The sequence below is a fragment of the Rhododendron vialii genome, chromosome 4a, assembly GCF_030253575.1.
Source record: "Rhododendron vialii isolate Sample 1 chromosome 4a, ASM3025357v1".
Lineage (NCBI taxonomy): Eukaryota > Viridiplantae > Streptophyta > Magnoliopsida > Ericales > Ericaceae > Rhododendron > Rhododendron vialii.
The window spans coordinates 43545883-43568492 of record NC_080560.1 but is presented as its reverse complement, the minus strand read 5'-3'; the positions used below and the strand labels follow the sequence as shown (position 1 = coordinate 43568492).

At 37.3% G+C, this 22610-nt stretch overlaps 1 protein-coding gene across 3 annotated transcripts; it reads right to left on the bottom strand.

The window, feature by feature from the left end:
• Positions 1-341: 341 nt before the first annotated feature.
• Positions 342-21052, bottom strand: LOC131324367 (E3 ubiquitin-protein ligase UPL6). 3 transcript variants are annotated; one of them, XM_058356311.1, is made up of 26 exons: positions 20578-21052; positions 18509-18606; positions 18232-18359; positions 16019-16130; positions 14625-14805; positions 13830-14012; positions 12824-13006; positions 10219-10300; positions 9934-10052; positions 9497-9801; positions 9301-9397; positions 8855-8998; positions 8629-8712; positions 8454-8540; positions 8207-8347; positions 7653-7778; positions 5840-5938; positions 5004-5071; positions 4788-4854; positions 4124-4294; positions 3944-4033; positions 2579-2659; positions 2031-2104; positions 1544-1615; positions 1357-1446; positions 342-962 (listed from the first exon to the last, which is right to left on the bottom strand). In XM_058356311.1, exons 1-26 carry the CDS (start codon positions 20734-20736, stop codon positions 896-898), a joined length of 3108 nt encoding a protein of 1035 aa, XP_058212294.1. In that variant the 5' UTR covers positions 20737-21052; the 3' UTR covers positions 342-895. The 3 variants fall into 3 exon arrangements, with proteins under 3 accessions (XP_058212294.1, XP_058212295.1, XP_058212296.1); XM_058356312.1 differs by having other exon boundaries at positions 342-874; positions 20578-21044; XM_058356313.1 differs by lacking the exons at positions 7653-7778; positions 8207-8347; positions 8454-8540; positions 8629-8712 and having other exon boundaries at positions 20578-21044.
• Positions 21053-22610: the final 1558 nt, after the last annotated feature.

The following is a 22610-nucleotide window of genomic DNA, read 5'->3' as shown; positions in this document are numbered from 1 at the left end:
AATCAATTGCCATCTCCGGTTATCTCCTCGGCCATGGGGACTGAAGTAGAAACAACCAAGAAAGAGATTGTAAAAGGATTAATTGGGGAGGAGCAAGATGGAGGAGGAGAGACAAGTCAGTTGGCTGTGGCAATGAGAGAGAGAGGGGTACAATCCCAAGGGGATTTGTGGCATTATCGTACCACCCAAAAAACGTTATTATGCACAGAGAATCACGCACCAATACAAATGTATTCAAGAACAAGACACCATAACTTTAACTAAAGCCTCCCCCGATTCCCCCCCCCCCCCCCCCCCCCCCAAAAAAAAAAAAAAAACTAAACCATCCTGAAACACGTATCTACTGTACATCTTTTAATTATTCAAAAGTATAAATAATATATTTTCTGAATTTTTAACCAACATTAGGAAAAAACACGATGGCCATATACATTTTGAAGCCCCTGCTCAAGCCCCCTCACAAGATTCCTTTCCTTTCTCTACGCATAATACGCAACCCTATTTTTTTCCCCCTTTTAATGACCAATAACAACTTAAATTACAGATGTGGATCAAATTACAGTTCATCAAACTAGTACCAGCAAAGAGACCCGCGTGCTTCTAGGTCCATGTATGTGACTACTGAAAGATGATATACACTGATATGAATCCACCTATGTACACCAGTGGCTTGTTCGTGCATTGTATTGACATGGGTTCCATGTCTGTTTTGCCGCCTTCACTTTTTCCATGTCTTGCAACTCTTCTGCTGTTCTATAGCTCTGGCGGTCCATGAAAATACTCCAATGACCTATTTGACCGAACCATCACATGAGGTAGTCTCTGTCGAGATAGCGACTCCCTTCAAAAAGAATCTCGGGCATAACATGCGGGGCTGGAAATGACAAGCACGCTATCAACTCAAATCAAAACCAGCGTCGGCGTTTATAGCATACAACAATTTCTGCTCCAGTTGCTCTTTGCTGTATAAGGGATAAGTTAGAGGAAGGTAAAAAATCAACAAACGAAAACCCAAAAACAAAATTTAACAGAAGGATTAAAGACATGGAGCAGATCTTTTCAAAATTCAAAGATGCATCAAGTAATGAAGGGAACAGCAGGTCATAACATCGGAAGAAGCTGCCACTTTCAAATGCTATCCTTGTGTTTCATTTGCTAAATGAATTTCGATTTTCCAACTTTTGGTCAAGCAAGATTTGTCCACCAGAGGAAGATACTTCAAACTTCAACAATATTTTCAAATTCTTTTACACGAGCCACAACCCCACCATGAAATGCTTAATATAAGATTCAGATAGAGATAGTTCAGAGCAATATAAGATACTTCTTGCAGAAAGATAGCAGAATGAGACAAACCTTCTGTATGGAGGAAGCTTTAGAAGATTCATACAAGTAGCTGATGTTGGTAATCTGTCAAGTGCCTCTTCAGAAGCATTACCAGCAGCCCTAAGAGAATACTCAAAAACAAAATTCTCAGAACCTGAAGAAGTGAGTGCTAAGCAAGAAAATATGACATACAAAGTCGCATAGGGAATGCTATCACCTCTGAATGCAAAACAAAGGCTCAAGGAATTTAAATCCAAGCAAAGGTCCTCGAGAACACCCAGTAACAAACCTGAAAGAGAGAACACAAGAGAAGGAAAGAAAACAAAGGCGTTTGGTTACTGTCGTCTGTAAATATCTTAAAGAGCTCAACTTTATTTAAGGCACCTGAAGTTGTAACGCATAGAAATCCATGAATGACAAAAGTGTATTAACGAATTGGCTAATTTACAAATATCGGCTTGAAAGCAATGGAAGGATGTTGCACACTCCCTACAGATCTTATGATTAGCTTAAAAGAAGACACCTGCTTCTTCTTGGCAAAGGATGGCATTAACTACATGAGGTAAATCATCTAGCGACAGATCTGTTTTCTTTGTGTTCAAAAGCAACACCATAAACAAATAGCATGGCTAAGAAGTATGACATACATGTGTAAATGCGCACGCAGAGTTTCTAGAGTATTTTAAAATAGATGATGCACTCACTTCAAAAATTTCATCTGGTTTTCCCTGGAAAAGTTACTGAGAACTGCCCAAAACATATCAATGACGTAGTGCTCCTGCATAAAGAAATAATGAGTAGAGGTCAACTGCAATGACATCAAAGCTAAAAGTACAGATAAGAGTATTTAGAAACCAACCATAAGGACATCATTGTGCAAATCTATTCAACCTTGTTATACAAATCAACAGAGCTGTACATAACATGATAGCCAGAAAGGAGTTGTTATGGTAGCAACATTAAGAGGTCTTAACAAGACCCTGCACCATAGATTACATCTTATTCCGTTGCCAAATCCGGATCAACACAGCAGAAGAATGAGCCCGAAGATCTCATTCCGTTGTCCATTAAAAGGAAGAACAAGACACATACAAAAGTTCATCTAGACTGCAGACAATTTCTTTTTCTTTTTTGGATAATAGTAAACAAACACCTGTACTGAAGCTTGAACAATCCAATTTGGCAACTGTTGATAAATAAAAACTGAAGATATGATAGGCAATCTCCATCTATGAACGTAAAAAGAACTCACACTATGATAACCACCCGCATAATTAGTATGAGCTCGAAGATCCTTGACATCAAAACCCTCCATCGATCCAGCTATCAGAAGCTGGAAAATATGCCAAAGATATTGTGGTTAGACCCCAGAGAAAAAACTAAAGTTCTCATTACTGTTTCTCTGAAACAAAAGTCACAAAGGATTGTAGCAATCACTGACTAATAAGAATGAAGACTAATTAAACACAAACAGTCAGCTACATAGGAGGGAGAGGAGGTTATGAAAGCTTTTGGTTATCTCTCCTTTTATATCTGACCCCATAAGAGTCCATGTCATCAGGAATTCAGAAATTTGGTATAAATCGCTACAATCCCGGATGATGATCATCACCAAAGGCCAACCCAAGAGTCATGCATCCAGTTACAAAAAATGAGGACTTCTTTATTTGTTATAAATCGTTAAATTGACGAGAGAACTCTCTCTCTTGTAGATGCCATGATAGCACTTCTACTATGCTACACTAGATTCTGCCATCATGTTCTGGATATTCACAACACATAAGGGGGAATGTCAATCTATAGAAGGAAAAACTAAATCAAAGAGAAAGGAAGACACCACTATGCAAATTACAAAAAGAAAAAAAAGGAAAAAAAACAGTAATGATGCTGTAGTATGAAAATCTGATGATAGCAACCAAATAACAGATACTTCCCCAACTGGCAAGGTCTTCTAGGAGTTCGGACAAGTTGGTAAGAAAAGCCATGTATTTCCTATAAATTAACTTAAAGATATGACCCAACATGAGATTCTCAGTAGCTAAAAAGTAAGGTCTACAACGAATAGACACCTCTAACAAGGTACATTTCTTTGTAACTTTGTCAATGACATAATTCAGCACTGTATACCTCAGGCAAATACAAGGCATCTAATAGGAAGAAAAGAATCTATCATCAAGATAATAAACAACGATAAAAATGGTCTAATTAGACAGGAACAGTAACAGTAACGTAGTAGCACATTCATACACTAGCGACAGGTTTCACTTCAACAAAGAACAAAACAGCAATGATCAACATAGCAATTCTTTAAGTTGTTCATGGAAAAAAATACATTTAAAAATGCATAAAATTGCCACATATATTGCAGAATGTCTTTGGCTTCATAGTTAACGTCATTGCTCATAACTAATTTGTGGCTGGATGCAACTTTAAATGGACAAACTTAATTAATCTGCACGTCCACGGCAATCATATTACTACTTCCCTAGTGACTACTTATAGCAGCAAACTAATATCTCTTTGCATGCTTTAATGAACCACATAGCTATCGCCTAGTAAATACTTAATGGAATGTAGACATATCAATGCACACACATTGAATAAGGGACCACACTACCTGAAGTTCATGTTCATTAAACATGTCAATCCAATCTTTCTGTATAAGCTGCTGAAATCCCCTCAGGAAATGGGAACTTTGTTGGCGTATCTGAAAATCATATTACGACATCAGGATGATAAACAAAAATAATTGAAGGTTGAGAATAGACTTGGTATATTGAACAGAACCTCAAGCTACCTGAAAGTTCAAACGATGGTTGGCTATAAGATGTATATATGTAATTACTTTCTCATTAGTAACACGTGTACTTTTCCCTCTAGGAAGCAGCTCTTCCTCTGTTTGCTCTCCATATTCATTGTTCTCAATAACAAAGTACAATTCCAACTCCGCAATATCACCTTCATAACGCTGTATGTCAAACAAAAACATAAATTAAGAAGTGAACACACAAATCATACACTGTAACATAACGACAGATATGGACGTGAAATTGAGCCACAACCACAAACCAAGGAGATGAGGTTGATCAGCAAAAGATTACTTCCAAATCATCATTATATAAGTCTACGTATAGATTCATCGTGCATACCATTCATTAATTGATCATTCTATATCATCGCACCTATGTCCAACTATTTATGCAGGTTTGATCCTTTTACATGAGAGTTTTGTCACTTAATGCAACAGAAGAACAGAACATCGATATCCAAGGAGGTAAAACAAATTATTTAATTGACAATAAGCTGTTATATACAGTTCCATTTATTTTCGTAACTGCCAATTGGAACATAAGTAAGTTCACATAATTGCTTCATCCAATCAACTTCTTGAATCAGTCAAAAGGATAAGGTTTCACGATGAGCTATAGCACAAAGAAGCAAGGGAGAGGGAGAAATATCACCTTTAAGAAAATAAGGTGGCGATATAACTCTGGATCTAAGGAAGGTAAGTCATTCAAGTAGTTGTACCTGCACAAAATCAAAATGGGGCAAAAAAAATGAAAATAAGTTAAGGTAGACGAGCACGATAGATAAAACAAGATATCCTCATGCATGGGGAGCAACAGATATATGGGAAGTATAAGTACATTGACCCCAAAAGCCATCTGAAATCTTACTTTTGCTTTAATTTGCTCAGGAAGAATGTTGCAAATGGTATATCAACAAGAATCCCTTCAAACATTGCCTGCAGCGATTACAAACAGATATCATGTCCCACTGTGAAGAACAATAAGAAACCAAATAGTGGGAGCTCTGAGATCCACTTAACAGTTCAACTAATAAATTGATGTATAGAACCAGTTGAAGAAATAATTCAAGAAACAAAATGATACGTGAAGAACTCAATCAGTAAGAAAACAGTAAAATATGAGGAAAATCTACCAAATCTGCAAACTGAGAAGAAATACTACTATGTGGCGATAACAGGGAAAGAATACGCAAAAGAATAGCAGCCATAACTTCCAAGAGAACATTTTCTACCCACTATATAAGTTATTTAAATCTAGTGCCAGTAGTTTACAATATAGGAACTAGTACATAAATCCAATAATTAGGTTATCAAGGGGAGAATATAACCAAAAATATAAGGCTCCGTTTTGGTCAGGTTATAAAATTCAATGGTAGCATCTGGCCTGCTTAGGGTCATTCTCTTTTACAAAAATTAAGCACATGGAGAATATATACCTTCTCATTTCTTCATTTCATGTGGCATTCGTCACAGTTCATGGAAAATACAAGAAACTAGTAACGTGAAAGCAATTAAGAATGCTCTACTTGTACTGAGTTATCACACTAGGTACTGGCCAAAAGGTAAATGAAGAAAAAGGAAGCTTAATCATGAAAACCATAATTTAAGACAAAAGTCAGTTCATGAAGGTGACATTGCAATTGTTCTATTGTGATATAGCATTCTAGATAAATAGTAGATAGAAGGGGCAATTCCACTTTGTACCTTTGCAAGAACAGTTCCAAGAAAATGAAAATACTGGAGATGTTGTTCATGCACCATCAGTGATCCAGGATTGGGGTAGAGCAGGTGGTCCGCTGTCTCCTGGATTATCAGGTCAAGCATATTCAGTAAAACATTAAGTAGGCAAAAGGAGATAGCAAGGAAGGCTAAGTATACCTGCCTAACCATAGCAAGTGCTAAACGAATACTTTAGAGAGAAAAACAACAGCATTTCCTTCACAATAAGAGCTAATCATATGCATATTATCAGTTTGCACTTTGCAATAGTACAAATAAGGTGTGAACCAAATACCATAAGTAGATCCTTTTCCACCACCCATAACCTTAACCAGTCTATTTCCTAGGTACCCAGATAGCCTCAATTAAAACTGTTCTGGATTGAGGCCAAACTGCTGTTACAAGGATCGTGATAAGATGCAACTTGCTGTAACACACATATTATAACCAAAAAAGATTAATAGTACATACTGCAGACGAGCACAAACCCAACCTTTGATTACTGCTGACTACCCTCAAATAGTACAGTTTGGCCCCAAAAACTTTATCCAATTATCACCCACTCAATCTAATTCCTACTTATTTATTTTTTCAATAACCAAAAAAAATAAATCGTTAACTGTTAAACCCTTCAATTGACAATGTTCTGAAAACCCAGCAAGCTGCTAACTTTTAATATCAAAAGAAAATCTTTCCTTCAAAAACAAACCTGAAAGCTATTCATCTTCAAACATTAATATCTTAGCTCTTTTGTTGATTCACATAATAACCCACCACAAACCACTTGTAGGAAGCCTAGGGTCAAGGTTCATTAGTTGTTCTACATAATGGGCAAGGGAGTCAGTGAACCAAAAACTGTTATACTGTCGGGCGGCTACACAGATTTTTAGCTATGGGGTTGCTTGGGTGAGGTCTAGTGCAGCAAAGGCCATTTCTGAATGCTGTGTACATAATGTCACAAGAGAACCAAGAGCAAAGCATGGAACCTGGTGCTTGTTTGCATTCCATGGTGCATTTGGAGAGAGGGGTACCAGATCTTGAGGGAGTTCCATTCTGATCTACCCTTTTCTTTTGGCTTCTTGATGATTTTTCCTATTACCTACATTTTCCGTATGAGATTTTGCACATCCCAGCAGATTAGGTGCTTCGGTATAGTCGTCATGTGCCCTCTGTATTGTTGTACATGATTTGCTCCTTTGGGGACTTTCAATAATATAACTCATACTTAACAAGAAAAAAATCTCCAAGGATTCAAACAGCATTATGTCCTAATCACTGCTTTTATGAGATCATTCAGTGGTTGCCATAATTTTATTGGCATCTAGAGGACATAACCATCATTTGAGACAGACGGAGACAGGATTTAAGCATGGGTACAGGAAACAATACTTCTTTAGAAGTCTTATTCCTCTCCCTACCAAATCACGCACCATTATAAATGTAAAATACCAATGGTTTCAAATGTCTTTGTACAAACTTCTCGTTAGCATAGGGGTTGGTTCTTCAACATTAATGTTTGATTTACGAGCTAAAGAATAATGATAATTGTTAAGAGACTTAGAGTATTGTTCAGTGGTTTCTCCCACATTGGTTAGTTTAGTCTTGTTATGAAGTATCTCATAATATAAATAATGAGTGTTTGTGTTAGGGTTAATTAACACCCTATACACTTTCTCTATTTTTCAATACAACAAAAATCATATAACGCACTACAGCTTACACATGAGAGAGAGAGAGAGAGAGAGAGAGAGAGAGAGAGAGAGAGATGATTGGATAATTTCGATATAAAATGACAAACCTTAAATAAACCATACTGCACATCAAAAGCTGCCCGAGTAATGTTCTCCATAAAATCTTTGAAAATCCCACCACCATCAATACCAGCCTCCTCCACCCCAAATTCATTTACAAAGGTGACACGAATCTGGCACATTCATGAGAAAATAGCATGCATTGAGATATAGAAAACATAAATTCCAACATCCTTAGACAATTTGTACGCATGTCCATTCTCTGTATCTCCTGGGTATGGAAATAACTTCCAAAGTTGAGCATATAAAATCGCGCGCAGGCACACACACACACATGTACTCCCTCCATCCCAAATTGTTGGTCCTGTTATACTTTTTGGGTCAGTCAAAACTGTCAAACAATTGTCTATACGTCACAATCTATACTGTTTTTTACGATTTTGAAACCTCTGTTTAATAAAATTATTTGAGATCTATCAAACAAGATCCACATAAAAGATATAGCCCAATTTTTTTAGAGATCCCAAATAGTAAACAGGACCAATAATTTGGGATGGAGGGAGTACACAATATACAACAAGCATATCAGCTAGGGAAGTACCGGTCCTCGAAGATCCTCTTCAGATAATGCGTTCAACTGACTGAAAGCATCTTCCAATATATGATCCCGCCGTATTCTGAATCGATTCCTCGTAAGACCAGCATGAGACCCATCTCTTTGCCTCACTGCCGCCAGTTGCGACTGTAAGTGAATTTCAATATAATAGAGCACAAAAGAAAACAAAAATGAGTGAAAAAAATAAATGGACAGACATTGCAAAAGTAATAATAATGAGTTTGTGACTCACGGCAAATATTTTAACTCTGCTTGTAAATGGCACCAAGAATGGAGCATGTTGCAGTATTTCATGAGCTCTACTGTTTTCTATCATAGCCTGCAGAAAGTTGATAACATATAAGAACAACCAGTGCCAAACCATGTAGTACCTAGCTCTCAAGACAACCTGTTAAAATGCTATTTACCTGAGAAATAAAGTGGTCGTTGACACCATCAGCATGGAAATCGCTTGGGGGTGTAAACTGCCGTCTGTTGTTCCAATCTTGCAACTAGACAGCAGTTTTACATAACAAATTAGAACAATAACGAACGAAAATATTAAAATATTAAAAAAATCCATTTTTTTTTATAAGCAGGCAATACTCCATCTATGAAAAGCAAACCAACAATTACCAGGATGAGATCATTTACCTGTGATAGAAGATCGGAAGCTACAATGCTAACCCTATGCTGAATAAATTCTAGAGGGTGCCTCTTAAGAGAAAATACATCAGCAGTAGACTTGGATAAGTTTGGGGAAGCGATGGGATTCACCCAAAGGAGCTGCCATAAGGCCTATAGAAATGAGCAACTAAAATGTTAAATGGCAACTGGACATCCATCTTTATAGCCCATCAGGAAATAAAAATGCCACTGAGCATAATGTAAACTTCACCGGTGATATACTACCAACAAATGATCAACAGTATAGGTCAAAAACTCCTCAGATGAGAAATAACAATAGTAAAATGCTTTCTTTTTCACCTTGCCATGGTATATAGTTACCTAAATCTTCAGGGAAAGAACTATCAAATACTGCAGAGAGCCATTTTCTCTGAAATACATTGACCTAAATATTCTACAACTACAAATATTACCTGTCTTAAGATAACAATCAAGCATTTGATATCTTTTAAAGACAGTGGCTTCTCTTGCTCGTAGAACTCCTCATTATCAACTATCGTAAGCATATGCCTGGTCCATAAAAAAAGGACGTTCATACACATACCAAATCAATTTAGATAACTACATGAAAATCAAGATAAAGAATATTCGTCGAAGCAAAGTTCTTACTTATATACAGGGCAGAAAACTGACAAAGGTAATAGCCACCCAGGTGCATCTGCCGGCAGATATGTTAAATGCCCAGACAAGGCTGACCACTTCTGATTCTCATGGCATTGCTTCATAAATTTCCATAGCACAGGAACAAGCTCTGTTCTATATGCTAGTACAGTCATAGTACGCTCAAGGGGCAAAATGTTTAAAGTCACATGCAAGAAAGCACAAGCAGCACCAACAGCTACCACCTCTTCGCCGTGAGGCCCTTCTTTATGAGAACCATTAACAGGTGAAATCCCTCCAAACAAAACGCTTGTCTGCCCAAGAGTCGTAACATGCAGATATGTAGCTTCGTAGTTATGATACATCAAATATAACGAAAATACTACAAAGTGCCAACAAATAAATAGTTTTAACGCTAATAAGCATGATATGTCAGGATTACGCACCAATTGTAGAAGAAACCGCGAATCTATGGCATTAGAGATCTGGAGTTCCAAATCCCTATTAAGACCTTTTTCAATTTCTTCATCACCTACCATCATTTCATCCTCATCCACTAAGAAATCTGGAAGTAAATAGAAACACAGATATACATTTGAGGAAACAATTAAGAACAACCACAGGTTCAATTATGTTTTGCATAATAATTAGAAATGAGAAGATTAAATAAAAATACACAACCAAAAAACCAAGGAAAATAGACAAGATAAAGAATACTCAGCCCAACTTACTTTCTTTACTTTCCCTGTTAGATGCTTGTATAGGAGGAAGAGCCTCCAACAAAAATGTTGCAACAGCTGCAAAGTCTATAGCCTGATCAAGAAAAGAAAAGAAAAGGGAGAAGAATAAAACTTGTGGAATTGTAAGCTCTAAAAAACCAAGAGCGCGCAAATCCAATCATGGCTGAGCAAATATTAAGGAACATACTGAGATAACCTTGATGAGTCGGCCAAGGAATAAGGAATACAACAAATAACTGATTATAACTAATTAATGACAATCAAATAAAATCAGGTTCCGCATATTAGATCATGACCGTCATGCGAATAACAAGACAACAAAAATAAAATGGCCAGTTTAGTGGAATAGACAGAGACTCAACAAACTCCCAAGTCCCATGACAGGAGACAAAAATGCTGACATGGAAAATACTGGAAAGGTTACATTCCAATACAACAATAACTCAGCAATATTTAGATTACCTAATTAGAAGCAAATTTTATTGCCCAGCCAAAATAAAACTTGGTAGTTCCTACATCTGCATTACAAATTACATACCTAGGAAGATGAAACAAGAGGTAGAATACACATAATAAAATCATTTTACTCATTTTACTTAAACGGACTATCTTTCTTCTTTTATTGTGTTCCGTTAATAATTACATTCTTTGCATATATGGAGAAGTTCCAGCATAGGCCTGAACAGTAGCCATATGCCATGCAAACTGTTTTCTTTTGCAAAGAAGTTGTGCATTTGGAGTTGGGTTTCAATAGCGTGTTAAAGAAAATTATGAAATAAATTTGTGGGTAACTTCAATGACCAACCTTCACTACACTAGCGACCCTTGTCGAGTAAAAATTAAGATAAACTCCATCGCCAAATTTTGCCAATGTGCATGACCTTTTTCTACATTTACTTTTTAACGAAACGTGTGATTCTACAATATTTTCTTTGGTAAGAAGTCAATTAAACCAAAATGACTTCCCTATGTACACAGCCCCCTGCCTCTAATATACCTCTAGCCGTGTAACATTCCCATCCAAAACTATAATGATAATGCAGTTTCAGGCATGTCCTCACGGGTTTAAATCGTGTCATTATTGGAAAGGGTCCAAAGGGAGCTGAACTCACTCCCATAATGCAGGAACTTTCTAAATGATTGGAGACACCACAAACTGTTCGATTTTTTGGCGAGTTTTGCTAGATTTTGATGTGTTTCTATGGGAGGACTAGAAAATTCGCAATCCCGCTCCTGTTTCATTTGGTTATCTAGCAAGATTCGAACTCAACTGCAAAGTCGAAACCTTCCCCACGGCTCTCCATCTACACTTTCAGCAGTAAGCCCAGCCATGGCAGAATTTCTACTGTTACCTTAAGGACCTAACCTTCACCCTAACCATGTAATGCCACGACGTTCCACACCTCCTCAGCCCCACAAGCCTATCCTCAAGCCCTAACCACCTTTGCAATCAACACAATACCCATAGTATCCCTCTCTTTTAGCATTTCTGGACCGAGACCTTCCCTTCTACTCCCTGTACACCACAAGAAGAAGTGATTCCTTTGTACCAAAGTCTTCCCGAATCCACCTAACCCCAAAATGACAAGCCAACTCCCAACAAACCAGTCCAACTGATCGCTCAAGAAAACATCAATACTAGTCCAACATCGTGCTCCATTTGTTTGAACCCAAAGCTGGCGAGCTTCAAATCAACAACTTCCACCCCGCTTGAAAAAATCCGAAGTACATTCCTATTGAAATCATAGTACTACCTGCAAGGCTGCAAAGGATATTTATTGTTGGATGACTTGATATGCATTGTTGGACCCATTTCCTAACAACTTGAGCTTTTAGAACAATTGGTAACTTAACATGACATCAGAACTCAGGTTGGGATAGGACTTGGGTTTCAAGTCTCTTTGTTAGCATTTGTAAGCTTTCAGAACACTTAGTAACTTAACATGACATCAGAACACAGGTTGGGATAGGACTTGCGTTTCAAGTCTCTTTGTTTGCATTTGCTCCCTGTTTCAAGTCTCTTTGTTTGATTTGCTCCATGTTCTCCCTTCAGTATTCTGTTTTGCTCCATGTACGGATGTTTGCATCTCCAGGTAACTAGAGGTGTTGAATAGCTTTTGGGCCCAATTCCTAACTGCTTAAGCTTTTACGACCATTGGTAACTTAACAATCATAAACCTAAAACAATCCACTTTTGAAATACAAGTAGTATAGGCAACAACAAAACTGTTATCTAAAGGTAACAAAAATTTCATCATTACTATGTACAAAATACAACAAAAGGCAAAAGTACAATGAGCACAAGGTGGACTCGAAATACAACTAAGGGACAGAAGAAAGAAAAAACTAAACATCTAGTTACAAATCATATACCGCTTTCCAAACCCTAGAGAAGAAAACAACATGATCCATATGAAAGAGGGAGAAACTGAAGCCCAAAAGCAAGACAAATAATGTCAAAAATTGTAAAACTTTACTCATTTGCTCTTGCATTTGGATCCAACTGAATACAACCAACTTGTTACTACATGGCCAAGGAGTGCACAGAAGGAGCAAACAAACAATAGCAATCTGTTGAGAAATCACATGTCTTTACCGTATCAAATGAGCAGTCTGGCTGAGAAAAAGCGACTCCAGCTGTTTCGAGAAGATTTCCAAGAAGGCAGGCATAACCAGGATATTGAGTAGATACATCATTCGGTAGAACATTGGCATGATTTTGCACACACAATGCCATCTGATGAATATAGTGTTCATTTAATCCCCTCGTTGCAAAAACCTAGACAAATAGAGGAAGAGAAATTTTAAGTTTCAATATAAAATAATTGATAATACATGGAGTCAAAGTAAAAGAAAACCTTTTGGCAGGAAAATTAATGAGAAATTTTCCTGCTTTGTTTGATGTGGGTCTTATGGCGCGAGAGAAATTCGAGAGTTTCTGAAGGGGTGAAAAAACCTCTGTCTAAATTAAAATCTTTTTTGGTGAATAGCTTGTATAGTTGGGACAAGGGAGATTGTTATCCATCCCTTGACCAATTTTTAGATTGGTTTGAGCTTTTCCATTCTCATGGCAATGTATAGGGCCTTTTTGTTCTGTGTCCTTTTGTACATGGGTGGCATTCCCTTAGGCCCCATTTGATAGAACTCTTAGCTCTTGGGATTGGATTACCAATCCTAAGGGACTATCAAGCCCTTGTTTGGTAACCAAAAAATGTCCGGACTATTACTCCCACAGGATGCAAAGCCGGCCCACATGGGGTATTAGCAATACCCCTTGGGACTTGGTATTCATAGTTCAATCTCAACCCCTTCTCATTACCAATTCCTTCTATCAATCCAATCCCATCATCTAATCTCATCTCAAACAAACATGATATTAATAATCCCGTCATCTAATCCCATCTCAAACAAACATTCTTATTATCAATCTCTTCTCATTACCAATCCCAATCCTAATCCTAATCCTAATCTCATCTCCTTATGAATCTCATCCATCTATCACTGTTATCAAACAAGGCCTTAATGCCATATCTCTAATATATTTATTTACTTATCAAAAATAAATAAACTTGTAAGTGTGGGGCCTTTATGAACCAAATTACCTCTTTTAGGTATGGAAAAAGCTTCCACAAGAAAGGAATTGTTAGAATCTGTGATGAGAAACTCCATCGTGGGTCAATATTAGGACAAACACATGATCCCTGACCAACATGAGATATAAGGAGGGCAAGGACACTCTCCAGAGAAGATATTTTCCCAACTGAGTCTTGCAATCTTGTTCTTTCCTACAAAATTGGAAACACAACAAAGAAGCAATACATCACGAAAAAAAATCACTAGGGTAATCGCAAGGTTATTCAGTTTCAAGTTAAATGATGGCCTTTTGATAATACACATTACCTTTCAACATAATTGTTTACCAATCAGCAACAAAAACAAGTTAACAGAGTAATTTAGTACAATATGCCTAATACACCTATAACATTGGTCATATAAGACGATCATCATAGTTAATGATGTCACTGTGCCCTAAAGCTCAGATACCAACTAAGGTCCAAAGATGAAAACCAAATAAAAGACCACAAAGAATAGATGCTGACTTTAAAACTGCACTACAATATCCTAGGGACCTCAGGTTACAACAAATGAATTGCTAGAATAATATATGCCGTCTAGAAATCCTCAGTTACCAACATTCAAGAGAACATGCTGACAGTACAAGAGCATAACCAAATGATACTGTGCCCAAATTACTTTTCTGCAAAAATCCTTCACCTATGAGTACGATGTAATTGCAAGCATTGTGTTCTGAAGAGGAAAGTGAAGGCATGATACAAGATATACTGACTGAAAGACCAACAAAACCAACAAAGGCCAGTTGGATTTGAAACGCTTACCTTTCCAGTGAGTATAATCTCCCTCAACAGGTTATATGTATTCCTTTGCAAGAGATAGCCAACTATCTTACAAGACCAGGGAAGTCTGGGATCAATCAACATAACTACTGCCTCTAACAAGAGGATTGTTGAGCTACTGGACTTATCAGATGTCAAAAACAGTTGATCCAGCAATTGATTTCTGCCAAACAAGAACCTCTAATAAGCAATTACCAATTCCAAACTAACAAAAACATCAAAGTGGCAACAAGATCATAGTTCTACGTTGAAGTGATAAAGTAACTATTTAAACAGCCTTTGTACTTTGTAGCACATCAGATTTCAATATCAGAAACTAATGAGCTTGTATGTGGCATGACAACAAGCTGATTATCTTGAAGAAATATGATTCTACTACATGCTTCTACAGGCAACCATAAATGATGCCCCGAAAAAAAATTGCACAACCAACAATAGAATACTTCATGTAGTTAAAGCTTCAAGAAACAAGGAAACAAGAAATCGAAGACCAATAACTAGTCCAAGCTATACCTTGGCTAATTTACCGAAGGTAAAATAACGAAGAAAATTTTCATCTCTATTTTCTTTGGACGACTTACCAAAATTACAGAAATTGGGAGCCAGAAACCAAAGGTTGTGCTAAATTCTCCCAAGGAGTCAACTAGTCAAGATGAAAAATGGTATTGTAAGACTTTTACATCATATAAGAGACACAATACCTATCATATCTCAACAGGAGAAAGTTCAAGTTACTTAAGGATCAAGGTTGTATTCTATGTGATGCATCCTTTTAGAGGTCATGATTTCTAGTACGTCAAATGAATGAGAGGCCTATCGATCATCGAGCCACTCTGTTATGAAGCCTTACAATACCCCAGCCCTTGTCACTTGAAGGATTGGCATTTAATGCAGTTACAAAAGGTCAAAGAAGGAAGAAGACACTAAAGCACTAAATGTAGAGCATGCGAGTCACCAAGTTTCCAGATTGTTACTTGTTAATTGTCTACATGTGTGTCCTAGGTCCCACACGTTACAAGTCTATAATGTTATCGTCATCTTTTTCGGTATTTCAAGGAAACTAAATTAGAATTGGAATCTTCAAATCCCATTGCGTATCTAAGAGAACTGTGCAAATGTAAATGGAGTTATTTAGTGCACTAAAATGTATATATAGTTATAAGCCAATCAATTACATAACTGTCCAACAGAAAGAAGAAAAAAACTGGATTCACATCATATCTCAGTGTAGACGAATCATCCAGTACACATGATGCAGTGCTTCACAAAGTTAGAACCCTTCCCACAAATCATGGGCACATTTGTTTACAAATGAGCAAATGACACCAAATTCAAGGCAGCTTAAGATTAAACTAAAGATGTGAAGGACAAACAACCTGTTATGATGAACAGCCCAAATACATGCATATGCGAGTTGCTTCATCCTGTAGTCGACCAAAGCGGAGCTAGAGGAATAGTCAATGCCTGCAAAGAGGCTCAGAATATCCCCTGCAGCATAGTTAAATATGGTGAATGCTAGAAACAAGTTTCAGAAAGCAAAATGAAGCACACAGACTGTGTGACAAATAAGATGAAGGTAATGCATACATGCACACACACACTTGGCAAAATGGAACTTAAGAAGCTATGTGTAGGACAACACAATTGGAAACCAATAGCTTTAGTCCATACTTGGCCTTCAACAATTATCAAAGGAACACAAGAGTAGCCAAAAGGAGCTAAAAGCAATTTGATACCCCAGTAAAAGTTTGTGTTTGGAGGGGCAGAGAGATAAGGAAAAAGCATGTACAGGAGCTCTAGGAAACCTAAGCTTTGAATGATTCTTCAGCAAGCAATCATAGCAGAATATACTTCCTGAGAGCAGGAATAAAGTTTTACTAGATATGGTATAACTGTATAAGTAAATACAGCACTAAAAATAATTTCAAGTAAAGATAGTTGAACTTAACAAGAAAGTGAAGGAACATGAATATCCTGGTGAACAACTAAATGATGTTGAATTGTTGAAATCAAATGCTTGGATTAACTTATATGAAACCTCTCCACAGACACCACGGTCAGAGTTTGTGCGCTTGTTCGAAAGGTATGCACCATGCATCACTACTTTAGAATCAGTTTAGATCAGCACTTTGCCTCTCTCCCATATGACGACTTACTACTTATTGAGCATGAAAGATTAGTTTCAAATGCTGTTAAAAATGATGCAGATTGACGCTAGATGAAGTCAGTCAGATTGCTAGAGCAGGTTTACTGCTTGTAGGGCACAGAAACTGCAACTCAAACTCTATAGAATGCATGTCAAACCACGTACGTAATGAACTTCCTTTACACAAACATAGTTACAAGAATCTTACGATTCATGATTTGCTTTTGTGATTCATGCATATGCTGATGCACATCTGCAGGTTGGGTTAGTTCAGTGTTGAATCTGGGGCGATTCAAAAAATTTATTTCCCAATTTATGATTCCTGAAATTATTAGGTTCTTCATAATTTGTGTCTTTTCTTTTTGTGAATCGCTATGCTAAAGTTGGCAACGGCTATGTTAGCTCTAGCGTGCTTTACGTAGAAACTCCTAATCGAGAGAAGCTAAATCATCCACAGTTCAAAGAATTTATAACCATCTGCTTCTTCTTTTCTTAATCATTTCCATTGCTGATTTTTCTCCATGAATTCAAGCTCCAAAGATAGCTTCTAACCAACTCAATGGAATCTGATGGTTACCCTGATGAGTTGTAGGGATCACACAAGCATATCATGGGATCACACAAGAATATCAAGACTGGGTCAGTTATGAAACATGAGTACAGGTACAGGTATGGGCAAATATGATACGGCCAATATAGGTACATTGATACAGGAAAACCTTTCAATGTATGGTAAGACCGTATGGGTACAACTTTTTTATGTCCATGGCAAACATAGATGCTTATAATCCAATGAGAGCAATTAGAGAACCAAATGAACAGATATTTAGCAATAAGATTTCAACAACATAAAAGCCTCAAGTTAAGGCCAAAAGACAACTAACCAGAGTTTTATCAACACATTAAAGAACCTACGTATGGGAGTGTAATTATACTAGGAACACAAACAACTCTCCTCTTAAGTTCAACTCTCATCTATATTTGCTATTCCTTACTCGTTTTCCAAACCCAGTATGAATAGCTAATATATACCTGGTAAAAGGCACATCATACCTATTGAAGTACTCATACTTCATAGCTGTCAGTATCTCCCCCCACCCCACCTGAGCCCATCTAGGTGATTGTCAAAAGAACAATCAATTTCAACTTATGAAAGGTGATTAATAACTACGTTGTAAAGTCTCTCTCATTCTCCATTAAAACATGTAATATATGTCTAATACATAATGAGTCTAATGGGCTAACACTTATATTCAGGAGTGTTGAGGAAACAGAACATGGATCACAACTTCATACTTGCCATGGAAATATTGTTTCCTTGAGAATCTTGACAAAAATGACAAATAGGCCTCATTAAGTCCAAAGAAGATCACAACAAAAGTAAAATGTATTCCCACATAAAAATAAGAAGTCTCGTTAAGGATGAAGACTAATCAGACAGACCGCTTTCTCGAACGAACTGTTGAAGTAATCGACATGTCTCCACAAGAGCAGAGAAATCAGCATGATTTCGAGGATTGAAGAAGAAAAGTAATTGTCTGAGAAAATCTGAATCCGACCGAAAACAACGTCTGTATATACAAAGACAATGCATGAACTTCAAGATCGAATCAAGTGAGAATGATAATTGAGACCCAATTTTTAAAGAGAACGTAACTAGATCGAGTTTCCATGAGAAAGAGAATGAACTAAATTGAGAATGAGGATCCAAGAGTGCTACCTGTCTACATGTTGACAATGCTTCCCATATGTCATAAAAAACTGCCCTCTTACCCTCAAGTGTTCAGCTTCTACTGCCTTTCTTCCTCTGAAGCATTTCTGCAAGTAGTAATTAATCAAGTTCAAAACTCAAGAGAAACAATTGAACAGGCTTCCAGAAAGCTTCTCTGAACAACAAATGCCAAACTCTATCTTGTAAGTCATAATAGAAAACCACAAAATGAAATACTAAAATTAAAATAAAAAAAAAGCTTATTCTTGACCAATAATACACTTTAGGTGGGGAAATGATTTGGTCTTCAGAGTTCAATGTATGAATTTTGTCATGCACGTACAAAAGAACGATGAAGCAGCATGTAAACACATAACCCACCTATCATGTCTTAATGTTATCACGTCTAAAATTAAGATAAGAATAAGAATAAGAAGAAACTCCATATTCCGCCACAAAATGAGCATCACATGGGGCATTGCCTGGTTTTTTTACTGCACATACCAAGCAGTGTGAAGCCTGCGTGGAGCTCAACTTAAGGCAACAAAATTTCTTTGAGAACGAAGGGTACTATGGCAACTCGATAATGTAAACCCTAGCATAAAGAATGATGGCCATCATAGCACCCACAATGGTAACTGTACTTCTTCAGTAGAGAACAGAGTGAAATCTAGTGCGAGACGTGGACCAACAACATATATTGTGTATTGTGCTCTCTTGTTTTGATTGATCATTCATTCTTTGCATTGCTTTGCGTGTGTGCGCACATTCAATTTGTAGCCCAACAACATAATCAATGTGAGTAAATCTTGTATCTAACTTTGCAATTCATGACTTAGCATGATATTACTTTTTTTTATAAGTAATAAAATTTTATTGAAAAGGCATCAAGGGGATGTCACCCTTATACAAAAGAAAGTGAGGAATAAAAAGAAAAGGTCAAATTATTAAAGGACCCATACACCTCTCTACACTCCAAAAATTATCTAACATGTAAAAAAATTGACTCGAAGTAGGGTTGCACTCCCTTGACTCCCAACTAAACAAAGTAGAAATCAATAAACTCTAAATTTTGAACAATGACCTATCCTCCCCATCAAAACATCAAGTACAGCAGGATCACAATCCACAGCTTCTGTCTTCTTCTATCCACTCTAGCCCTGTACCATTCTTGAATAAGCTCCACCACCGTAGCAAGGAAACCCACAATATGCCCCACGAAACAAGAACTGCATTCCAAAGCTCCTTGGCGACCAGACAATGAGTAAACAAAATGCATCACTGACTCTTCATCTCTCAAGCAGACGCAAGACGGGTTCACCATAACCATCTGACGCCATATAAGATTATCAATAGTGACAATCTCATCATTAACTGCACACCAAGTAAAAAAAGAAACCTTGGTTGCCGCACGAGTGCCCCCAGATGGCTCTCCAGTGAAAGGAAGTATTTGGTTCTGCAGCCAAAACTTAGTAATAACCTTTCACCTCAAAAGACCCATTTGCTGTCGGGACCCACCTCAAAGAATCTTCCCCTCTCCCCATGTCCCTCATTACTTGATATTACTTCTAAGTACCGATGCATATAAGGATATCTTATAGGCATGCATGTAGTAAACTACTTGAGCTCAAGTCGTGTTTGACTCATCTGAAGTTCGTTTGAGATCAACAAACAAGCCAATCTCAAACACATTCTCATCGCTCGCTAAAATATCCAGCCAATCTTCAACAACCAAGTGCTCGACTTGATGAACCCACGCAACATGAACTAATCAAGCTACTCAACCTTGGCTCGACTTTTTCGCAGCCCTAATTAGCAAAGATACATGCCTAGTTTATATCACGCTTGCTTGTGTTTCACGGTTTTCTCTACCATTGTTTCGCCAGGCGGGTACGAATCGACCCTTGTTCTATATCTCTAGTTTCAGCTAATAGAAACGTAATTACCCACACGAAAGCAAAAAAACCAAAAAAGAACATAGATTGTGTACATACGACCCGTATCTCGTATATGCAAGTATAAATGTAAGTGCATAGGCATGTGTATGTATGTATAGTCTATGCGATTGGGGGAAGGACCTGAATTTTGATGGCGGCGGAGTTCTGAGTACGCACCCAGAGGCGTCGGTTCCTCTCTAACCTGGTTTGCTCCAGAAGCTTCTGGCGGTCTCTCTCCTTGGAACTACGACCTCCCAAATCGACTCGCTTACGAGCGGACGAGTCCCCACTGAAGAACATTACTCAAACCACAATTAGAAGCCCTAAAAAAATCCGAGTTTTGCAATCTCGAACACAGTCTGGTAGCGATTATCGGCCCCGATGATTGATCGGAGAGCTTGCCCTAGAAGTTATCGGCTTGGACTGTGAGGGGAATTAGATTAGGTGGAAAGTGAAATCGAATTGGAGGAGAAGGAAGGAAGGAAGGAAGGAAGAACGAATTTGATTTGAGAGAAGAAACAGAGAGAGAGTAATGAAGAGTGCTGTTTGTTTTTTCGCCTCCTTTTTCCCCTCTGCTGTCTTGTACAAAGAAAGAACACCAATGGAAGTGTGTTGCGGTTTGCATTAACAATCGACGACTTTATTTATTTTTCCTACTCACTGTGTACTAATCCCTCCGTCTCAATTTATTTATTTCAGCTTTATTCTAATTAAATTAAAAAATTAGTTATATTTTTAAAGTGATAATAAATTTTATATCTAATATGAATTTTATTTGATAGATCTCGATTTATTTTATAATTCAATGTTTTCTAAATCACCTAAAATATTATAAATTACAATATATAATTAATTAAAAAATGACACAAACTTTAAAAAATAACAAGTAAATTGGGACGGATGGAATAGAGTATTTGATTTGATGGCCCTTGACGGTGCCTTCCTTTCATGTGGACACAAGTAGGCATCTTTGTAACCTCTCTCTTTACCCTTTCCGATCCGAGCAGGGGACCCAAAAGTTACTTTGAAAATCTTCTTTCTGAAAAAAAAAATTTCGATGGCTTAGGTTCGCTTAGATGTTTATATCTTACACATCAAAGAAAATCTCAATCGTGGAATTATTGTTTCGATTCAGATCCTCACAAGTCCATCAAATAGAGTTGGCAGTATAATTACTGGTTCTAATATTGGTACCGACCAAGTGGATACATAGGTGTCCATATGATGAAGAATCTCTAACCCATCTCTAAAACTTCCAATGGAGAATGGATGTGACGTATTGAAAAAAGATTTTGTAATTTATTATCACTTTTTACACTTTATGAGAGAATTTAGGGGGGACTTATCGTTCTTTTTAAAGATTTTTGTCTTTAAAAAGGGAGTAGGGTCTCCAAAACCAAAATCAATTTGGAGAACCAAATATCTAAACAGGACAATTGGTCAGATTATCTCATAAAGTGCAAAAGGTAATAATAAATTACAAAATCTCTCTCTAATATGTCACATTTATTCTTCTTTTTGGAGTTTGAGTTGGAGATGCTCACTTGCTCTTTTTTCTTTCTTTTTTGCTTTGTTCACCCTCAATTTTACGTATCAAGCAAAGAAAAGATGAGCGGACCAAACCAAAAAAATAAATAAATAGAAGAAGCTATTTTCTCCTCCTATTTCTTTGTTTCCAATATTCCAAACAAAGTTAGTGCACCTCCAAATGCTTTCATTAAATTTTTTACAATATGAATCCTTCATCAAATAAGAGAGGAATCAAATCCCTTTTTTTTTTTTTTAAATACTCAAATCAAATAATCATAATTTTTCAACAACGGATAAATTATGGTGCAGTAAAGCCCGGCCTACTTGATTGTAAAGGAGTCATCCAACTGTTAAGCCCATCAGATGCAAGCGGCCCATATTCCAAAATCAACGGATATGACTGGATGGGCTGAAACACAAAAGCCCTGGAATATGAAATGAATATAAGCCCTCTTAAGCATAGCGCAAAGCAGTCCTTCCCCGATGGGCTTTGGGCCGAATGCATCATTTGTGCTCATTACAGAAGCATCTTCACAAACACTGCTAAAGAAGGCGGGTTCATGCTCTTCTCTCTCCCTCCCCCTCTCAAAATGCTCTATACACTGCAGGGGTGTGCAAAAAAACCGAGACCCGACGAACCCGAC

Excerpts from the sequence above, each read along its gene's own strand:
- LOC131324367 (XM_058356311.1), bottom strand. The coding sequence starts at position 20,736 with ATGTTCTTCAGTGGGGACTCGTCCGCTCGTAAGCGAGTCGATTTGGGA. Across the intron at positions 14,013-14,624 it reads AGATTATACTCACTGGAAAG|GAAAGAACAAGATTGCAAGA; the intron begins GTAAGCGTTTCA and ends CCAATTTTGTAG. Across the intron at positions 2,660-3,943 it reads TTAATGAACATGAACTTCAG|CTTCTGATAGCTGGATCGAT; the intron begins GTAGTGTGGTCC and ends CATATTTTCCAG.